We start from the raw sequence: 22,069 nt of genomic DNA on the forward strand, positions 1-22,069 counted from the left end.
CCATGACAATTCCATAAGAAAGAGCCGAGACAGACTGGCACCCAGGCTAGAGCACACCCACATGCTTAAAGAATAGCACAACAGCAGCCCTTTACAGTGGAGCGAAGGTGTTCAAGTGTTACCTGGGTGGGTTGGCCTCCAGTTCCTGTAGCTTCTCCTCCAGTTTGACCTGCGACTCCACCAGCTCATCATACTCCTACAGGAGAGGGGAAGAGAAATGAGTTGAACACTGAGACATGGGGCCTCGTCGTCTCATCGCGCTCTCGCGACTCCATGTAGGCGGGCCGGGCACCTGCAAGCTAACTTCGGTCGGCAGTTGTACATTGTTGCGGCTGGCTTCTGTGTTAAGCGAGTAGTGTGTCAAGAAGCAGTGCGGCTTGGCAGGGTTGTGTTGGAGGACGCATGGCTCGACCTTCGCCTCTCCAGTCAGTACGGGAGTTGCAGCAATTGGGACAAGACTAACTACCAATTGCGGAAAAAAGTGGTAAAGGTACAAAACAAGGAGAGAGCGCATTTATTTTTCTTGGCAAGACAAAGGCCGCCAATGGAGTATTCAGGAAACCATTTGAAGTCGACTGGTTTCAGACATGGGGGCCAACCTGAGCAATAGAACGGGAAACACTGGAGTACATCTATTTGTGCACACAAGAAGGTTAAAAGTAAAGTAAGGAGGACATCAGCCCACTCAGTTTAATGGACTGAGTCACCCTGTCCAGGTTTCATCACCTACCCCTGCAGCCATTGACACCCACCTTCCCAAGGCCTCCCCGACCCTGTTCTAGCCACACTGTGTGTGTGTGCGCACACACACACACACCACACACACACCATTTCCAGCCAGACAGACCAGGCTAAGTCAAGCCTTAGAAGTGCCTTTTCAGGAGGCAGTCGACCAAAAGACGACTCGAGTTCAGACAGCAGCTGTGTTTAAACTTGCTTCCCAAAAATACACTTGAGGTGAAGCTTTATCTACACTGAAAGTGATGCTGTACTGCCTTTAATGATACACACAGGCAAAGCATTAGACCACTCAAACACATGCTGCAGAAACCGTCGTGTTTACCATTTTTTGTCTCTGAGGCACATCCTTAGCTCTACTTATATCGAATTTTCACTTAGTCGTGCATTGACGTCAATGGGAAACTTGGTGAAAATTAGATTTAAGTCCAAGTTAGGATGTGCCCCTATGGTCTCAAGTACACTTCTGTCTCCTTGGCGTATAGGGACACATCGGAATGTTGGCAATCTACTTCCCCAGAGTCAGATGAACTTGTGAATACCATTTTTATGTCTCCGTGTCCAGTAGGAAAGAAGTTAGAGGTAGTTTGGGAGCCGATGCTAACTACAGTTATCAGGTCTATGGGTATCTACTAGCATGCTAGTGGACCGCTAGTTAGCAATTGCACTAGCACTAGTTAGCAACTTCCTTCAAACTGCAAGCAGAGATAAAAATAATAATAATTTAAAAACACATCCACGAGTTCATCTGACTTTGGGGAAATAGACAGTCTATTGCCAAAATCCCGAAGTATCCCTTTAAATGACCCAAATCCAATCCACCCATTTACTATATTAACATGGTTTGCGCTAAGCTCATACTGTGGCAGAAAGTTGGCTATAATCATTAAGCCCTGTATTTCCCCCTAACAAGTTTACTCAAATGAAGTTAAGACTTGAATGGAAGAGATACTTACTATAGCGACCACAATTATTTTGGAAATCTGAGTAACATTTATTTTATTAGTTGATTGAAATGCCATCAACAGCGGTACACAGATCCTACTTGACCATTTCTATTCACAAATGCGAGTGAATTGCACACACCGTGGAGCCCTGACCACCTGCCAATTTTTTACCCCCTTTTTTCCTCAATTTCGTGGTATCCAATTGTTAGTAATTACTATCTTGTCTCATCACTACACCTCCCGTACGGGTTCGGGAGAGACGAAGGCATGCATCCTCCGAAACACAACCCAACCAAGCCGCACTGCTTCTTAACACAGCGCGCATCCAACCCAGAAGCACCAATGTGTCGGAGGAAACTGACCTGGTCAGTGTGCACTGCGCCCAGCCTGCCACAGGAGTCACTGGTGCGCGATGAGACAAGGATATCCCTACCAGTCAAACCCTCCCTAACCCGGACGACGCTAGGCCAAGCCTGGGCGCGAACCCAGAGTCTCTGGTGGCACAGCTAGCGCTGCAATGCAGTGCCCTAAACCACTGAACCACCCGGGAAGCTGAAATAGACATCTTACCCACATTTGGCAGGTGTTCGTTTTAGGCCCTGGAAAACACTCTGATAATTGCCCCAAAAATGGTTGAATTGAAAACACATACATTGAGAACACCTTTAATTGAATCCAATTGTGTCTGGAGGCTAGAAATAGGTGATGCTCCAGCTAATGACTCCAGCTGTTATATGTATGGCTTATTCACGTTGTGTGAGAGTCTGGAGGAAGTACCACACGGTACAAGAATTAAGTTTGTTTTGGAAAAACAAATAAGCAAACGGGAAAGTAATCAAAGTAATGTGCCATTAACTGCTTGCAGCTTGAAGCTATTCGTATGGAACAAGTAGGGCCCTATCAAATCTGTTTTAAGATGTCCTAAGGCCACAACCATGCTTAAACCACATCAGGAGTCCACTTGAGGTCTGGGGGAAAAATGGAAGAAACCTATCCTCTGCCTCTACAGTAGGGTGGTGTAACAGAGCACGAGTAGCCTCACCTTGCAGAGTGCAGCGAGGTCGCGGTGCTTGCTCTTGACCAGGAACTCGGCAGTGATGTCTCTGGGGGGCTTGACCGCACTGGCCTCCTTGTGCTGCTGATGAAGCTCCTTGACCCTCTCCTTGGTACCCACCATCTGAGAGAATGAGGGGGAAGAGAGAAAGGTAGATAGACGAGGAGAGAAAACAGATTAAAGGAGGGAAAAGAGTACATCTACAGGGATCTCAGATACAGTGGTACTCATGATCACCTTGTTCAACAGCTCCTTGAGATCCTCTTGGGTCTTGACTATCTTCTTCCAGTGCTCTATCTGCTCATCTTTCACATGTTTCTCCTGCAACCTATTGGAAGTTACCAGTCAAAAGAACACCTAAGAATTGATATGTGCCATTGAGAAAGAGGGATATTTAAAATTTTTTTTTCATTAAAAACTAAATACAACCATTGCCTCGGAATTTGTGCAAGTTGCCAAGCCCTGCATATGCCTGGACAAAGGGGCCAAACACTTACTGAATGACCACCTCCAGGGCCTGTCCCAAGGACACAGGCTTGTTGTTGAGGAAGTTGAAGTCCAGCTGGTGGCTGAGGTAGGAGGTGGCCTCCAGCAGACGGTTGAACTCCTGCTCCACCATTTCGTCCTTCTCCTTGGGCACCTGATGATTAGGTCAACAGTGAACATTAGGATTATAGAATTGAAATATTAATAATGAACAATGTGATTATAGCATTTCATGTTATTCATGAACATGCAGTCATAAGGAAGAGCAATCCAATTTAGAAAGGAATCGCTTCCTCGACCGTTAGAGACGTGACCAAGAGAAATATACCTCTTGGGGAGGGGGGGAAAGTGGGGAAAAAAGATATTGCTGACTACAAGGCTTCGACAGACAGGTGCCTTTCAGGACACAAGGACAGACCGAGTTCTATTACAGTCTACTTCAATGCGTACCGACATCGGATTGAACATTAATTATTAACAATAGGTGAACAATGTTATCATGTAGTAAAGCAATACATACGCTTGTGCATCGTTCACCCTTTAGCAGTCCACCAGATGATAAACACGGGAGGGGGGGGGGGGGTCGAGAGGGGAGAGAATTAACAAATTAAATAAACTTACAATATAACATTTTTTTTTTAAATGGGTTTATTTGTGCATCTCTGAGCAATGTTGTTCTCTCGATTCCCAGGGTCATTTCATATGTTCATGTGTTTGAGCTTTTCGCTGCACTATCGGGCAGAAATACAGCCAGGTATGTAGTGTCATATGATTCAAAATGTGTGACTCTTTCCTTTAAAATGTTAAACAGATGTAACCACACTTGAAAAAGGACACTTAATTAGCTTCCCCTGCAGAAAAGGAAATCAGTTGCGCCGTGTGGAGAGTGACCAGCTGCCCTATGCCTGACTACCACCTCTGAACAGGGTCATTTTCATTAGGCACCAAACAAAATAAAATGGACTGAGACAGGTAGGGACTGACTCAACTTGTCCAATAAGAAGAGATCATTTCCGTTTTTGCGTTGAAAAACGTTTTTCAATGTTTGGCCCTAATGAATATGACCCTGGCCTGAAAATAACCCCAAACATCCTACCGCTGCATGACAGAGGGAGAAAATAATAGTAGAGAACGTGGCTGGTTATTTCCCGTCTAACGGTATTACATTGGGAGAGTCTGGCCTCAACAAAGAGAGGGCAGAGCTGCTGTTGATGACACGCTAGGCTAAGCGGCTAACTGAATCCACCCTGCTAAGTGGTTAACTGAATCCACCCTGCACTTTGCTCGCGTTCCGCGGAAACAAGCAGCCCCGTGGACAAAGTAAGGGCCCCGCTAACACAGCACATAGTGGTGTGCTGGATGAAATCTAAACATCTTCAGCACAAGAGGTAAATAACAAAAACGCAGAGTTAACATTGGGGAAAAAACTAAATGTCTACATACAGTACAATGGTTGTAGGTTACATTTGTGGTTAGCAGACACTTCAAAGTCGAGCGTGCTTGCACGAGACACCAAAGTAATACGACAATTCATTTTGTTATAATGTTCTACAAGCATTTCACTCTACTGCAGTGCATTGGCATTATATGGAGTGTGTGGCCTAAACCTCATAACTCAAACTAAGTGAATGGCCCAAATAGCTAGCGATGCAACACTCACAGCTTGACCATTGGCTTCGTACAGAGGACACTTCTGTTTGATCTTGGCTAGCTCCATGTTAACCTGCTTGCTGACCACCGCCATGGGATTCCCTCCTAGAACACACCAGATAGAACATCAGGATATAGGCCTACAGCCATAGAATCTATAGACTAGTTCTATGCCCACAATATCACATAAGCTATATTAGGTAGCAATGTTAAACTATGACATTAGTTGTAGTTCTAACAGCCTGGCTGGATAGATAGCGTAGATTTTTTTCTTGCATATATTGAATGTGATAAAAAAATATGAATATGACCAAACTTGGTATCATTTGAAACACATTTGTGGAATCTCACGGTTTCATATTAAATTGTCGTTTTTACAGTCTTCCATAAAACAAAGAAAAGTGATAAATCGTAATTTGCCTGTCCAGTCCTATTTCTTCAGACTACATTGATCAGGGCGTCTTAGCAGGAGTGCTGATATAGGATCAGTTTGGCCTTTTAGGTCATAATGAAGAAATTTTTATGGACAGATCCTAGATCAGCACTCCTACTCAGACACTTGGCTCATATGGGCCCAGACTACATTTACATGGTCAACACCACCCTCTGCTGGTGAGAAGCTGTCATAGCAGGCCCATTTGAAATTACTGTTCAAAGTGGCTTTCAAATCATGTACATTAGAGGTTGACATAGGAACAGGACTCCCATGGGTCTTGTGGGTCCAGCGAGATTCCTACAGGAACTGGAGTGAAATTCTAGAGCCAAGTTCGGGAGAGGATTAACAGCCCACAGGAACGGGCAATACAGGAATCCTTTTAAACTGAGTTGTGTGTTATAAGCAGTTTTAGAAGGACATGATTTTACCCCCCCCTGCCCCTCCAACAGGAACACATGTTCTTCTGTTTTCAATCACAATATATAAATAAAATAGGCCCTTCAGCTGAGCAGGCAATGGAAAATTGCTCTCTCTCGTCCAAGTGGAGCCGTTGCTATGGACACACACACAGAGAGCACATGGAGCAAATGCAGCGTAGGGAAGGCGCGGGGGAGACACAGACGAGCAGCTAACGGAGGAAGTTACTTCTGATTTGGGCATGTTAAAATGAGCACGGGATGGAAGTGATTTTTATTGGGACAGGATAGGAAAGTTATCAGGGTTATAGAACTGTTGCGTGGGGGAATTGACAAGATGGCACAGGAATTTATTTTCACTTCCGTGTAATGTTCATTACCACTGGCACTGGCTGTACGTATGTGTAAATGTGTGTGTCTATGAATGAATGCTTTACCCAGTCCTGTCACCACCATGGCCCCCAGATCTGCCACATAGTTGCCCTTCCGGAACGTGGCCACTCTCCCCCCAACACGGTCCTGAGGAAACAATAACCAAATTACCACAACCAAAGAGGAAAACCCTAACCATTAGCTGTTCCACCAGGGCGAAATGTTGCATTACTGGTCAGTATCACTGTATTAGCTGAAGGTTAGACGTAGGTTGTGTTAAATTGTCACAAAATAGAAGAACACAGATGTCATTTCTCACCTTGTCCAATAAGAAAAATGTTGGTTTTCAATGTGTTTCGCTACAGCGTGCTCCAATGAACTTGGGCTTGTATCGATGTGTGTGATGCGCTATTGACCCACCCTGGCCTCCAGTACTGTCACATCCATGCCGAAACTCTGCAACTGCCGCGCGGCCGCCAGCCCAGACACACCCCCTCCGATGATGATCACCTTGCCTGTCTTCTTTGCTACATTGACACAGGGGAACTAGAGTGATTAACAATCACATAACCAGCTATTTTGACACATCGATAAAAACAAATTATGTTGAGTCACATGAGGTTTAGAGTTGAACCCCCAAATTATTATAACTCATTGCTATTAACCAATCAGCATCCAGGATCCAAACAACCCATTTTATAATAAAAAATAATGCCACTGTTGATTAGATGCTTTTTTTCTTCAGTTGCACTTCTCCACTCAGATGAGAATTCACGAAGGAGCATTCTATCAGGAGACAGTGCTCCGGCTGATGTGAAGGTTCTCTCCTCTCCGCAAAGACCATACAAACGCTCCACACCGCGTGGCCGCTGCCACCCTAATCTGGTGGTCCCAGCGAGCACGACCCACGTGGAGTTCCAGGTCTCCGGTAGCCTCTGGAACTGCCGATCTGCAGCCAACAAGGCAGAGTTCATCTCAGCCTATGCCTCCCTCCAGTCCCTCGACTTCTTGGCACTGACAGAAACATGGATCACCACAGATAACACTGCTACTCCTACTGCTCTCTCTTCGTCCGCCCACGTGTTCTCGCACACCCAGAGAGCTTCTGGTCAGCGGGGTGGTGGCATCGGGATCCTTATCTCTCCTAAGTGGTCATTCTCTCTTTCTCCCCTTACCCATCTGTCTATCGCCTCCTTTGAATTTCATGCTGTCACAGTTACCAGTCCTTTCAAGCTTAACATCCTTATCATTTATCGCCCTCCAGGTCCCCTCGGAGAGTTCATCAATGAGCTTGATGCCTTGATAAGCTCCTTTCCTGAGGACGGCTCACCTCTCACAGTTCTGGGCGACTTTAACCTCCCCACGTCTACCTTTGACTCATTCCTCTCTGCCTCCTTCTTTCCACTCCTCTCCTCTTTTGACCTCACCCTCTCACCTTCCCCCCCCCTACTCACAAGGCAGGCAATACGCTCGACCTCATCTTTACTAGATGCTGTTTTTCCACTAACCTCATTGCAACTCCCCTCCAAGTCTCCGACCACTACCATGTATCCTTTTCCCTCTCGCTCTCATCCAACACTTCCCACACTGCCCCTACTCGGATGGTATCGCGCCGTCCCAACCTTCGCTCTCTCTCCCCCGCTACTTTCTCGTCTTCCATCCTATCATCTCTTCCCTCTGCTCAAACCTTCTCCAACCTATCTCCTGATTCTGCCTCCTCAACCCTCCTCTCCTCCCTTTCTGCATCCTTTGACTCTCTATGTCCCCTATCTTCCAGGCCGGCTCGGTCCTCCCCTCCCGCTCCGTGGCTTGACGACTCATTGCGAGCTCACAGAACAGGGCTCCGGGCAGCTGAGCGGAAATGGAGGAAAACTCGCCTCCCTGCGGACCTGGCATCCTTTCACTCCCTCCTCTCTACATTTTCCTCCTCTGTCTCTGCTGATAAAGCCACTTTCTACCACTCTAATTTCCAAGCATCTGCCTCTAACCCTAGGAAGCTCTTTGCCACCTTCTCCTCCCTCCTGAATCCTCCCCCCTCCTCCCTCTCTGCAGATGACTTCGTCAACCATTTTGAAAAGAAGGTCAACGACATCCGATCCTCGTTTGCTAAGTCAAACGACACCGCTGGTTCTGCTCACACTGCCCTACCCTGTGCTCTGACCTCTTTCTCCCCTCTCTCTCCAGATGAAATCTCGCGTCTTGTGACGGCCGGCCGCCCAACAACCTGCCCGCTCGACTCTATCCCCTCCTCTCTTCTCCAGACCATTTCCGGAGACCTTCTCCCTTACCTCACCTCGCTCATCAACTTATCCCTGACCGCTGGCTACGTCCCTTCCGTCTTCAAGAGAGCGAGAGTTGCACCCCTTCTGAAAAAACCTACACTCGATCCCTCCGATGTCAACAACTACAGACCAGTATCCCTTCTTTCTTTTCTCTCCAAAACTCTTGAACGTGCCGTCCTTGTTCAGCTCTCCCGCTATCTCTCAGAATGACCTTCTTGATCCAAATCAGTCAGGTTTCAAGACTAGTCATTCAACTGAGACTGCTCTTCTCTGTATCACGGAGGCGCTCCGCACCGCTAAAGATAACTCTCTCTCCTCTGCTCTCATCCTTCTAGACCTATCGGCTGCCTTCGATACTGTGAACCATCAGATCCTCCTCTCTACCCTCTCCGAGTTGGGCATCTCCGGCGCGGCCCATGCTTGGATTGCGTCCTACCTGACAGGTCGCTCCTACCAGGTGGCGTGGCGAGAATCTGTCTCCTCACCACGCGCTCTCAGCACTGGTGTCCCCCAGGGCTCTGTTCTAGGCCCTCTCCTATTCTCGCTATACACCAAGTCACTTGGCTCTGTGATAACCTCACATGGTCTCTCCTATCATTGCTATGCAGACGACACACAATTAATCTTCTCCTTTCCCCCTTCTGATGACCAGGTGGCGAATCGCATCTCTGCATGTCTGGCAGACATATCAGTGTGGATGACGGATCACCACCTCAAGCTGAACTTCGGCAAGACGGAGCTGCTCTTCCTCCCGGGGAAGGACTGCCCGTTCCATGATCTCGCCATCACGGTTGACAACTCCATTGTGTCCTCCTCCCAGAGCGCTAAGAACCTTGGCGTGATCCTAGACAACACCCTGTCGTTCTCAACTAACATCAAGGCGGTGGCCCGTTCCTGTAGGTTCATGCTCTACAACATCCGCAGAGTACGACCCTGCCTCACACAGGAAGCGGCGCAGGTCCTAATCCAGGCACTTGTCATCTCCCGTCTGGATTACTGCAACTCGCTGTTGGCTGGGCTCCCTGCCTGTGCCATTAAACCCCTACAACTCATCCAGAACGCCGCAGCCCGTCTAGTGTTCAACCTTCCCAAGTTCTCTCACGTCACCCCGCTCCTCCACTCTCTCCACTGGCTTCCAGTTGAAGCTCGCATCCGCTACAAGACCATGGGTGCTTGCCTACGGAGCTGTGAGGGGAACGGCACCTCAGTACCTCCAGGCTCTGATCAGGCCCTACACCCAAATAAGGGCACTGCGTTCATCCACCTCTGGCCTGCTCGCCTCCCTACCACTGAGGAATTACAGTTCCCGCTCAGCCCAGTCAAAACTGTTCGCTGCTCTGGCTCCCCAATGGTGGAACAAACTCCCTCACGACGCCAGGACAGCGGAGTCAATCACCACCTTCCGGAGACACCTGAAACCCCACCTCTTTAAGGAATACCTAGGATAGGATAAAGTAATCCTTCTCCCCCCCCCCCCTTAAAATATTTAGATGCACTATTGTAAAGTGGCTGTTCCACTGGATGTCATAAGGTGAATGCACCAATTTGTAAGTCGCTCTGGATAAGAGCGTCTGCTAAATGACTTAAATGTAAATGTAAGGTGCTTTTCCTCTGGAAATTCTCGGTTTAGCCTACTTTTCTCTGGTAAAATGGAAGATAAAAAATGATATAAAGAATGTAGGTTATCGAAAATTTAACTAGGCAAGTCATTTAAGATTTTGTTCTTATTTACAATGACGGCTTAACGGGGAACTGCGGGTTAACTGCCTTGTTCAGGGGCAGAACGACAGATTTTTACCTTGTTAGCACGGGGACTTGATCCAGCGACAGTTATGAAAACTTAGAACCCTAGAGGACTTTCTATTGATTCTGAAAAACACTAAAAGGAAGATGCCCAGGGTCCCTGCTCATCTGCGTGAAAGTGCCCTAGGCATGCTGCAAGGAGGCATGAGGACTACAGATGTGGCCAGGGCAATAAATTGCAATGTCCGTACTGTGAGACACCTAAGACAGCACTACAGGGAGACAGGACGGACAGCTGATCATCCTCGCAGTGACAGACCACGTGTAACAACACTTGCACAGGATCGATACAACCGAACATCACATCTGCGGGACAGGTACAGGATGGCAACAACAACTGCCCGAGTTACACCAGAAATGCACAATCCCTCCATCAATGCTCAGACTGTCCGCAATAGGCTGGACTGAGGGCGTGTAGGCCGGTTGTAAGGCAGGTCCTCACCAGACATCACCGGCAACAACGTCACCTATGGGCACAAACCCAACGTCGCTGGACCAGACAGGACTGGCAAAAAGTGCTCTTCACTTACAAGTCGCGGTTTTGTCTCACCAGGGATGATGGTCGGATTCGCGTTTATCGTTGAAGGAATGAGCGTTACACCGAGGCCTGTAGTCTGGAGCGACCTGACATGACCCTCCAGCATGACAATGCAACCAACCATACAGCTTGTTCTGTGCGTGATTTCCTGCAAGACAGGAATGTCAGTGTTCTGCCATTGCCAGTGAAGAGCCCGGATCTAAATCCCATTGAGCACGCCTGGGACCTGTTGGATCAGAGGGTGAGGGCTATGGCCATTCCCACCAGAAATGTCAATGAACTTACAGGTGCCTTGGTGGAATAGTGGGGTAACATCTCACAGAAAGAACTGGCAAATCTGGTGCAGTCCATGAGGAGGAGATGCACTGCTGGTGGCCACACCAGATACTGACTGACTTGATTTTGACCCCCCCCCCCTTTGTTCAGTGACACATTCAATTTCTGTTAGTCACATGTCTGTGGAACTTGTTCAGTTTATGTCTAAGTTGTCAAATCTTATGTTCATACAAATATTTACACATGTTAAGTTTGCTGAAAATAAATGCAGTTGACAGAGAAAGGACATTTACATAGATTTCACAAAAATGACTTTGCTTTTTGATTGTAAGTTCATATACTTGTGTGGCTGCCAGACAAAATAGCATTGAACTTCTGTTGTCACCGGATGAAAATGTAACTATTTTCTGCCTAATGTGTTACACCAATGTATTATGTGAAAGAACTATTGTTGCACACCCATCACTCTATTGAAGAAAATAATGGATTAAGGAATGCATTTGAAAAAGCAGATTTCTGAACTTATGCTATATAATGAACACATTTTTAGTTATTAAAATATAACCAAAGTTACCATAGGGATTGCCATAGATTACCTGTTAATTAGCCAAATTACCAAAGACTCGTGAAACTTTGGTCAATTACTGGTAGCTTTGCCAAATACCTGTATACGCAAACAAGTGGTGTGTTAACCTTGCTCAGATGGACAATTCCACAGTAACAGAATGACTCAGATTTGTCACTTTAAAATGTATGCCAAACCAAAAACATTAATTTCCAAGTTTAACAAACCATACAACGCTACGCACAAGGACAAGTTAACAATTTCCACATAAAATTTTACTCGAAGAGTGCAGATGTAAAGTTTGGTAACAGAGTGACGGTCCAAATCTCCCTCCAATTTTGTTTGACCATGTTTTCCAAAAGCTCGTAAATATCTACTCTGAAATTAAGATTCAATTATGTCTGCAGAAAGAATGGGGTGTCAGCTATGATAAGACACCTCGAGGTTCAACAAATCTATTTTGGTTATTGAACTACAGTAAGTGAGGTGGTAACAGAATGACATAATGGGTACCTGATCTGTGCTATACAAAAATGCATAAATATAAATTAATGTCATTCCCTTCATTGTGATGTATCCTGAATAGGGTAACAGAGGTAGACAAATGTAATATCCTCCTTTGCATGTTAGGCTATTATTCTAATGAGCATGGCACCCAAACAAGACCAAATTTGGATGGTCAGGAAATACTCAGTACCAATCATAGGTTATTTATATATTTTTCACAAGTTTGGACATCACATTAGAGAAAAGCACAGTAGTTAGGTACAGTAAGTACAGTAAAGTATACTGTACTCCATTGTGCTGTACTAAACTCTGTTCAGTACTGTATTTTACTGCCCTATACTCTACTCAACTTTTCTTTAATGTGCAGACCAAACTTGTGAAACAGGCATCTACAATTGCTTCCAATTTGGACTGACCAAATTCCAACTACTTTTCAGCGTCCATGGACGTCCGGTGCTCAGTGGGGGAGATGGGTTGGTTACAGTAAATGGAAAGAGGGGGCTCATGGGTAAGTGTCAGTAAGGGTTGAGACAGGTGACATTAACTGGAGAGAGAGAGGGACAGGGAGAGAGAGAGGGAAGGGTTATCCAGGCTGTTTTAACACTCTTGCTTTGACCAGCATGTGACAGAAGGAAAAATAAAACTATTATTAGCTGAACATAACAGTATGCCAGTGGGAGGCAAGACAGTAGCAGGTGTTCCAACTGTGGTTTGTGACTACTATGAATTCACATTGTAGCCAATTCAGTTGCAGTCATTCTACTACTCATTATGTTACCAATTTGGTTGTGGTTACTTAATAAATCATAAACCACATCTTTATCAGTAAAAATACTATAAATAATTGGTAGGTCTACCTTCACCTTGTTACTTTGGTGAACTTTCATTATAGTCCCTCATGGTTATATTATATATTATATACCACCTCATTTCGACACTACAAGGTCGCACTTTGTGTAAAAATTGTTTGAAAACAAATGCCTGCAATTTCAGCCTGTTCAGGTGGGATGGAACTTTTGTCCCACATCATGACATCACAATGTGACCCGAATATAATAGACCAATGACTGTTCATATGGGAAAGGAGGTGGGCTCTAGATCATTCAATCAGCCAATCAGGGCTGTGTGTTAAAATATTCAACCGTATGCCCTAACGCTCACACAATCAGATTGGAGGAAATAATTGATTACAAATATATTTCGAAGTTATTTTCATTAAATAAACTGTGATTTATTAGACATAGTGATAATAAAAATTAAAAATTAAAATAGCATTACAAAGACTGTGTGGGGGAGTTTAAAGATATGTGGGGTTTTGGTAACAGAATGACAAGGCAATAGGTAATATTTCTTAAACTTACAGAAGGATAATAATTTCAGCAAAAATGAAACGTTGATATTAGTTCGCAGGGGTCTTTACTTCAACAGTGTTTTGATGTATTACTAATAGCGTTTAAGACCTTTTCTGCTAGTTGTTTTGTAAGACCCCCTTTCCTCTGTATATACACTGTAATAAAAAAATAAAAAACAGACTCAGCTTTAATTTGACACCAAATTTGATGTGCTCCTATGAACAGCTCTTGGGGCTTTTTTTTTACATGGAAATGCCCATATCTAAAATGTGAGCATAAGCATTGTACATGCAGTTACTATAGTATATAAGGCAGATAGTAAAAGGCTAATGTACTCACTTGGTAAAGGCTTGACTCTCTTGTAGATGCCAAAGTTGATGAGGCCGTGTCTCTCCAGGTAACTGTGTATCCTGTGCACCAGCACTGTATCACTGTTGTATGGCGCTTCAAGTTGTTGTGTTGTGGCTTCAAAGGTTAGCTGGATTTTCGGGTTATCAAGCCAAAGTTGGAGCTGAAACAAATAATTTGCCAAAATTTCAGACCCAAATCCAAATGTACAATCTTCTCCAGAACTAAGCAAGCCTTGTTAATGAAGTAGGTGTGTTCTCACTGTGCGGTTGCGGATGTACAGGAACACTTTCTGCGTCTGCTGGGGCCCGCTGATGATGTCCGGGAAGCAGGCGGCCTCCTGGGAGGTCATGCGATCATGGGGCAGGCGGCTCTGGAACGCAGCTCCCTCCACACCTGGAAAACCAAACACGCCACCCTCAACACCCGTCCTGACACACACACACCTTTCGCTACCCAATGTTACATTTGCGCTCGCAGGCACGCACTTTCGCACAGTCCAACTCACACTCACCAGAGGGCTCCTCAGGCTCGCTGTCCACCTCCTCCTCCATGGGCGGCGCCGGTGGCGGGATCACCTGCTTGCGCTCCTTCTCCGCCTTGGCATTGCGCTCCTCCTCAGAGTAGTATTCGTCCTCAGACAGATTGGCCAGGCTCTCATCCATCTCGCGGTACTCCACCTGCAACAAGAGGCACAATAAACGCTCCATTAAAACCACGTTCCGGCTCACCTAAGATGAAGCAAATGGTCATGTCTCACTAAGATGGGTGGACATGCATTATAGGTTGTTACTTTTGATCGCTTGCGGCGGCTTGTCCTGCGACCCTCGGCCGTGTCCAGGTCCACCCCCCCGGGGCCAGGGAGGTGGGGCTGCGGGGGCCCACCAGGTTCCCCACTCGGAGAGGCCCGCTCCTTCTTTTTGATCTCCACGGCACCTGGGGCCAAGGGAGGGGCCCCCATCTGGGCAGGAACCTGGGCTTCAAGGGACCGCTCAGCTCCCCCTGGCGCCAAGGAGGTGGAAGCGGCAGAGGAAGATGAACCTGCGTCTGACTTCTTACTCGACAGCATTATGGAGGAAGATAGAGGCCTCTCCTTGAAAAACCAAAACCAAAATCGACATCAGCCAAATCCATTCGCTGCTCTAGAGTTGTCTGTGATATGATAATCTAGGATGACCAGAGTTAGTTTTTTCACAATACTGATCCATTGTGGTCAAAAACAATAAAAAGCTATGATATTGAACATTAGCAAAAAGTCTGTATTTGGCAAATATTAAATAAGATTACAATGAATTGCTGTTCATAAAGAGAAAAAAAATGCTGCAACAGCCAAGAAAAAACTATCAACATAACTAAGAAACACCAGTTATATAGTACAGAGAGAATATTGTAGTTTAGAGAAATATTGTAGCTAGTTTACCAGCTCAACTACCATTTAGAAAAACTGAAAAACAGAATGTTTATGTATTCAAGGTTTCATAAACTTCTGTACAATTAATGCACTCTCACTTTCTATATGGATAGTATATCATGATGTCAAAATATGGAAATGAGTTCTTACAACTCCATAACAGCTAACTAAATACATGAACCAAGCTATACTTAAAGTTGAGGATGCATTAGAAGTGCACCAACTAGATGCGTTGACAGATAACAAATGTAAGAGGGCTCCACAATAACCTTGTCTTGCTTTACCCATTTCTCCGTGGACCTGGTATTATCCATTCAAACACTAAGAAATAAAAGACAGAATCAGAAATATGGTCATGAAAAACAGTCAAGTCCACCAAGCCAGGCAGCTAGACAATCAGTCCTGGGGTGTAACGTTAATCAGTCGAAACAGTTGAACACCTAAATGTTTTGCTACTAAAACGAGAGTTTATATTGGACAAATATATATTATTATTAAATTCAGGTAGGTCGCTCCCCGTTTCGTTCGAGACAAGTTTTGCAAAATAATCGCCGTAATGAATACACACCTGGTTTATTGGCTAACTAGGAGTAGGTGACTAGGAGTTAGTAATGAATAATGAGCTAGTTACACAGCAGTTAGCGACGTCTTAACTAGTTACTTCATTTTTTGCTATTGTATTTCAAATATGTGGAGATTAACCATTAGTATATAGGCCAACTACTTGGTTCGTATTAACAGCCTTTTCGATGGTTTCGTAAGAAAACATGTCGGACAGTCTGCCAGTTCTTGGAGCTAACAAGCTAGCTATCTGCCTGGCTAAACCATACTGCAAACTACCGATCTATATTATAAAACCCTCTGACGACGTTAAAAACTAGTTAGCCAACTTTGCTTCTATGACTTAACAAGGTCAACGATCAGCGTCGTGGGTGTTGTCTGACTAGTATATTATTCCTGTTGTACTGCATACATAGGGTTCACGAGCTCATCAATTTAACTACGGTAGCTAACGCTAGCTAGCAGGCTAACAATGAGTCTCACTCAGCAGCAACTAAGTGTCTGTGTGTTGGCTAGCAACTACCAGTGAAAACATTGCACTCCCAATCACGTTAGTAGCTACGCTATAACATCGCATTTCACTATACAGCCAATATTGGGGACGTGAGTTGAAGAGTAAAGCATAACAACATGCATACAAGTATTACTGTACCTCTAGATTGCCGCAATCAATATGTCAACACAAAGACAAATCCCATCCCTTCCTCTCGTTGGATTATATGATCCGCCCCTCACCGTCATGCTATTCAGCTATTGGGACATCTGTCAGCTCGTGAACGCAAGGATTGGTTATGGATATTGTCAATCATCCAGGAGGGGATTCGATTAATGCCCCGGCTCTACATTTGATTGATTAGCGTTGATTGCATTAGTTTTCGAAACGGGCTGCCTCCCGGGCGTGAGCCAAAGTCGGCTAAAACCAAAGTGACGTGGGTTAAACACGTAGAATAGTATTCTGTGTTTTCACATTCAAAAGTTATTGATTTAGATAAAAACACTAACTGCCTTCTCAATGAAAACTGGTTTTAAAATTCGAATATATTTGATAGAAAAGGATGTTTTCTGTTTCTGAACAACTCATCATGCTGCTTTGTTGACAGTGATGCCGAGCTGTGCAGATTTCTGTTTAACCGCTTTTGGGTAAAGTGAAAACTGTTTTTTATAAATAAAAAACAGGAATACCTTATTTGCATAAGTATTCAGACCTTTTTCTATGAGACTCAAAATTGATCTCAGGTGCATCCTGTTCTCATTGATCTGTGGGAAACTGTGGTAAATTCAATTGATTGGACATGATTTGGAAAGGTAAACACCTGTCTATATAAAAGTCCCACAGTTGACAGTGCATCTCAGAGCATAAACCAAGCCATGAGGTCGAAGGAGTTGTCCGTAGAGGGCCGAGACACAGATTTGGGGAAGGGTACAAAAATATTTCTGCAACATTGAAGGTCCCCAAAAACACAGTGGTTTCCATTTTTCTTAAATGGAAGCTGTTTGGAACCACCAAGACTCTTCCTAGAGCTGGCTTCCCAGCCAAACTGCGCAATCAGGGGAGAAGGGTCAGGGAGGGGACCAAGAACCCAATGGTCACTCTTAAGGAGCTTCGGGGTTCTTCTGTGTGGATGGAAGAACCTTCCAGAAGTACAACCATCTCTGCAGCACTCTACCAATTAGGCCTTTGTGGTAGAGTGGCCAGACAGAAGCCACTATTTTCTTAATTTAAGGTTACGCCTTCCAACAGGACAATGACCTGATGCACACAGCCAAGACAACGCAGGAGTGACTTCGGGGCAAGCCTCTGAATGTCCTCAAAAGGCACCTGATAGCCTGCTTGGAGTTTGCCAAAAGACAGCTAAAGACTCGCAGACCATGAGAAACAAGATTCTCTGGTCTGATGAAACCAATATGAAACTCTTTGGCCTGAATGCCAAGTGTCACATCTGGAGGAAACCTGGCAACATCCCTACGGTGAAGCATGGTGCTGGCAGCATCATGCTGTGGGGATGTTTTTCAGTGGCAGGGACTGGGAGACAAGTCAGGATTGCGTGAATGATGAATGGAGCAAAGTGCAGAGCTCCTTGACAAACCTGCTCAGGACCTGACTGGGGAAAACGTACGCCTTCAAACAGGACAACGACCCTAAGCACACAGCCAAGACAACACAGGAGTGGCTTTGCGACAAGTCTCTGAATGTCCTTGACTGACACAGCAAGAGCCTGGACTTGAACCCGATCAAACATCTCTGGAGAGACCTGAAAATCGCTATGCAGCAAAGCTCCCCATCCAACCTGCCAGAACTTGAGGAACTCCACAAATACAGGTGTGCCAAGCTTGTAGCGTCATACTCAAGGCTGTAATCGCTACCAAAGGTGCTTCAATAAAGTACTGAGTGACTGGTCTGAATACTTATGTAAATGTGATATTTCAATAAATTAGCAAACATTTCTAAACCTGTTTTTGCTTTGTCATTATGGGATGGGGGGGTTTAATACATTTTAGAATAAGGCTATTGTGGAAAGTCAAGGGGGTCTGAATACTTTCTGACAGCACTAAGTGTAATGGAACTAAATGTAATGGAACTTAGTCTTGATCAAGAGTTAAGACTGAGCAAAGCTACAGCTTGCTCAACAGAGCAGAATGCCTTAACCCTTGACTGCACATACAGAGCTAACATCACATGCATGCCAGATTTGCCTGGTTGAGGTTTGCTTCTCTTCTAGTTGTGAAATTCCAGATTGTCTGTATGTCAAATGACTTACAGCTCACACCCATCCATACCCCACAAGACATGCCACCAGGGGTCTCTTCACAGTCCAAGTCAAACGAATTCACGGCAATGCACAGTACTATACAGTGCCATGATCGCGTTGTTGGTTAAGCGCTTGTAAGTATTTTACTGTAAGATCTACGTATTCGGCGCATGTGACAACTACAATGTATTTGATGTATGATCGTTTGTGGAAAATCAACTAAATTCCCTCAGTTATTCTATGCAGATGTATTACTCTCCCATCTACAAAGTCCTGCATAGTTAGGGTTGCAGGTGTACACAGATTACGCGTACATGTTCCTGAGAGTCTTAGCTTTCAGGGATGGGTTCGGTCGGTAATAGCTCAACGTTCAGTCTAGAGACAAAGTCGGATGCAGAAAAACATTTCAAGATGCGCATTTACCGCGCTCCATTTGTCCCAACAGCTAATAAGGTTATTCACAACCACGGTTCTATGTACTAAGCGGTGCATTAAACTAATTAAGAAAAACACAACAAATAGTTTATTTTTGCTGCGAGCTGCCAATCAAGTTGCCTAGAGACGCGCAATAACTATGCCTGATATAGTGTATGCGTCTTTAGCTGCTGAGCAATTCCCCGGTAACATAATTACGCTTTGACTACATTTCTTAAATGTTCAAATGTATGCCAAACAAACCCCATTGATTTCAAAGTTTAACAAGTCATAACTCTACGCACAAGGACTAATTTGACCTATTTCCACTGAAATATGTACCAAAATGAAATTAGTGGAACAAATGTGCAAATGCAAACATTCGTAGTGGAATTACTGTAAAATCTCAGGTTTTTATGCCACGTTTCCAAAAACTCAGTTAAACATCTGCTCTGAATTAAGATTCAGAGATGTCTGCAGAAAGAATGGGGTGTCAGCTATGACATGGCACCATGAGTTATTGAACTACAGTATATTGGATTTACACCCAGTAACAGCATTAAAATCATGGGTTCCTGATCTGTACTACACAGATGCAAAACTATGGATATGAATATGATTCTCATGTTTCACGTTTTTGGACATCACAGCAGAGCACAGTTGCATACAATACACAGGGTAGAGGTCAGTACAACATACTGTACTGGTTAGCACTATACCACTGCCCCAGCCAACCTCGTCCTCCCCAGACCTCAGCAACCTTTGCACACAAGAAGCACCCTTCAAGAGCAAAGAAAAAAACAAGAACAGCAGGGAACAGAAAACAGAAGCTACAGGACAACACAGAACACAAAATATACAGTGACCAGTCATGTGACTCTAAAGTGTTGTCAGTCCCCTGCTCCTTGATTAGATCAGAGCGGGTCACAGGTAACGGGATAACAGGGAAAGTATTGACAGATTTCTTTAAAATTATCATTAGCCGGCGCAGTGACTGCGCACGCAGAGGACACCTCTGGGGAAACTCTGCACGCTCTCATCGGGAACGAAGGTGTAGAGGAAACCACTAGAGGTGGAGACACGACAGGCCATACACGCTCACCAACCAAGTTATTCCCAGACTCAGTCTCAGCAGAGAAGGGTAACACAGACTAACACAAACGACTCAGAGGCACCTGTGTCCCTCGGGATCTTCACTGACACTGGGTCGTTACTTCTTAAGAGACAGAAAACCTTCCGTAACGAAAGGTAAACCATCTGGGTTAATTGGGACTTTCACATGCCCCTGGGCATGAAACGGAGCGAACGAATGTAGAACCAGCACTGTTAATGTTACCGTGAGTACTGAATTTACCCGTAGCCCTGAGAACAGGACATTTGTTTTTCCAATTACCTGAACCATGACAGTAGTGACACTCTTGACTGAAGTAAGCTTTACCACGGGAGCCAGGCTCAACCCTAGATCAATGAAGCTCTGCCCCTAAACCAGAGTGTCTCAGTGGGTGATTCCCAAATCTCACTGAACACCCCCCACTCACTCTGAATACGGGGATCTGAAAAAAGCTAGTTTGTGAGTGAAAACATACCCATCCGCCAAAACCGTTCGTTAATGTACGTGGCCACCACACAATCAATGATTGTGTCCTTAAATTGCTCTAGCATAATCAGATCACACAGCCCCTGGAAAGTCATAACCGCAGAGGCGGAAAATCAGCGAATAAACTGTGAAGATAAACAACTCTTGCACAAACTCAACATGAGTCTATCAGCCTTTTTAAATTCTACATTTTTGGCAGTAAGCCTCAGGAACCTATTCGTAAATCTGTAACAGCCATTTTAACCTTATCATAGCTGACACTGTCAGCTACGCCAAGAGCTGAATATGCTTCCTGCGCTTTACCAGTCAATACACACTGCAACATTATAGTACGATCATAATTAGGTCAAGTCCTAGCATCAGCAACACGCTCAAACAACGAAAATAACGTCTCATGGTCATTCTCATAATATTTTGTCACCAGCCGTAAGTTTCCAACAATATCAAACGTGTTCGGGTCAAGAGCGTGAGGTAGCGACCCCTAGGTAAATCAGGGTCACCTTCCCAAAGCAACTTTCCCGAGAGCTTTCCTTCCCTAACCAATTCTAGACGCTTTTGTCGCAGCTTGATGTTAGCACGCTCCAAATCCTGTTTAAATTCCAATTCCCTTTCATACTTAACACGATCATGCTCCAGTTTTGCTTGTTCGTGCTCTGGCTGTAACAGAAGCAGTTCTTTCTGCTGTTCGAATGGAAGACTACTAGGGCCAACAGACTGAGCGGCCGTTGTAGCGAAACGGGAAGACAGCTGGGGAGGTGAGGCTGCCCCAGGGGTAACTTCTAGTATACCACTCCATCAGATTGGCCTTCAATTTCAACCTATCATTTTTTAGATGTTTATCACTAATTTCAACCTTGTGGTGTTCAGCGATCGTTAACAGCCGTGCTTTGGTACATAATTCTAACCGTTCCTCTGATGGAATGCGAATGAACTCGTCTACGTTAGACTCCATCATCACAAGTAACTACTCCCCTCTGCTGAGCACACCAGACACACAACAAGAGAAACACCAATCACACTGGGCACCACAGGAGAGAGATGAGATACATTAAAGAGCTTTCCCAAATCCTACAATAACTCAACCCTAATCTCTGTGCAGATTCGCAGTGGGTAATTAAGCACTGTAGCCCGCCAGCATGGAAAAACCTCACAGCATGCTGGCGGATTCCCCCCAAGCCACAGGTGTGCCCCCAAGACAACCGCTCAGTCCACGGACACCATACAAAAATAACAAAAAACATGGCCAACGTATTCCAAGGTGGAACACGTCGCCAAGCCTATCTCCCACTGAGGTACACATCAGATTGTACTCACCTCCTAGGACCGATGTCCCAACAGCGAGTAGAGCAAGAGTTGGGCAGGGGCCTGGAAACTAACCAATGTTACACAGCACACAACCAACCTCCACAGTGGCAAGTTTACAACAACAAAAAAAGGCAACCAACACCGGGCCTCCCAAACAGCGCAACTAAAGAAAGAGAACAAAAGATGCAAACAAAGCATCTACAGAGTTTATCAAACATTAACTCTACATTTTCAACCAAACAAAATACACTTACCAGTTAG

At 45.0% G+C, this 22,069-nt stretch overlaps 1 protein-coding gene across 8 annotated transcripts in view; it reads right to left on the reverse strand.

Annotated features, from left to right (window-relative positions):
- The window catches only part of LOC124046269 (lysine-specific histone demethylase 1A-like), a 35,434-nt gene extending 14,292 nt beyond the window's left edge, over positions 1–21,142 (reverse strand). Inside the window, exons 1-14 of one of the 8 annotated variants that reach the window (XM_046366444.1) lie at positions 16,395–16,939; positions 15,451–15,502; positions 14,564–14,863; positions 14,279–14,450; positions 14,033–14,166; positions 13,762–13,933; positions 6,520–6,626; positions 6,165–6,246; positions 4,886–4,980; positions 3,746–3,763; positions 3,237–3,379; positions 2,977–3,067; positions 2,728–2,862; positions 123–196 (exon numbers count right to left, since the gene is read on the reverse strand). In XM_046366444.1, the coding sequence (XP_046222400.1) occupies positions 123–196; positions 2,728–2,862; positions 2,977–3,067; positions 3,237–3,379; positions 3,746–3,763; positions 4,886–4,980; positions 6,165–6,246; positions 6,520–6,626; positions 13,762–13,933; positions 14,033–14,166; positions 14,279–14,450; positions 14,564–14,863; positions 15,451–15,495 (1,568 nt within the window). In that variant the 5' untranslated portion in view covers positions 15,496–15,502; positions 16,395–16,939. The other 7 variants (XM_046366448.1, XM_046366447.1, XM_046366442.1 and 4 more) reach the window with 7 other exon arrangements.
- Positions 21,143–22,069: the final 927 nt, after the last annotated feature.

This window comes from Oncorhynchus gorbuscha, linkage group LG10 (assembly GCF_021184085.1).
Source record: "Oncorhynchus gorbuscha isolate QuinsamMale2020 ecotype Even-year linkage group LG10, OgorEven_v1.0, whole genome shotgun sequence".
In the NCBI taxonomy this organism is placed as follows: Eukaryota; Metazoa; Chordata; class Actinopteri; order Salmoniformes; family Salmonidae; genus Oncorhynchus; species Oncorhynchus gorbuscha.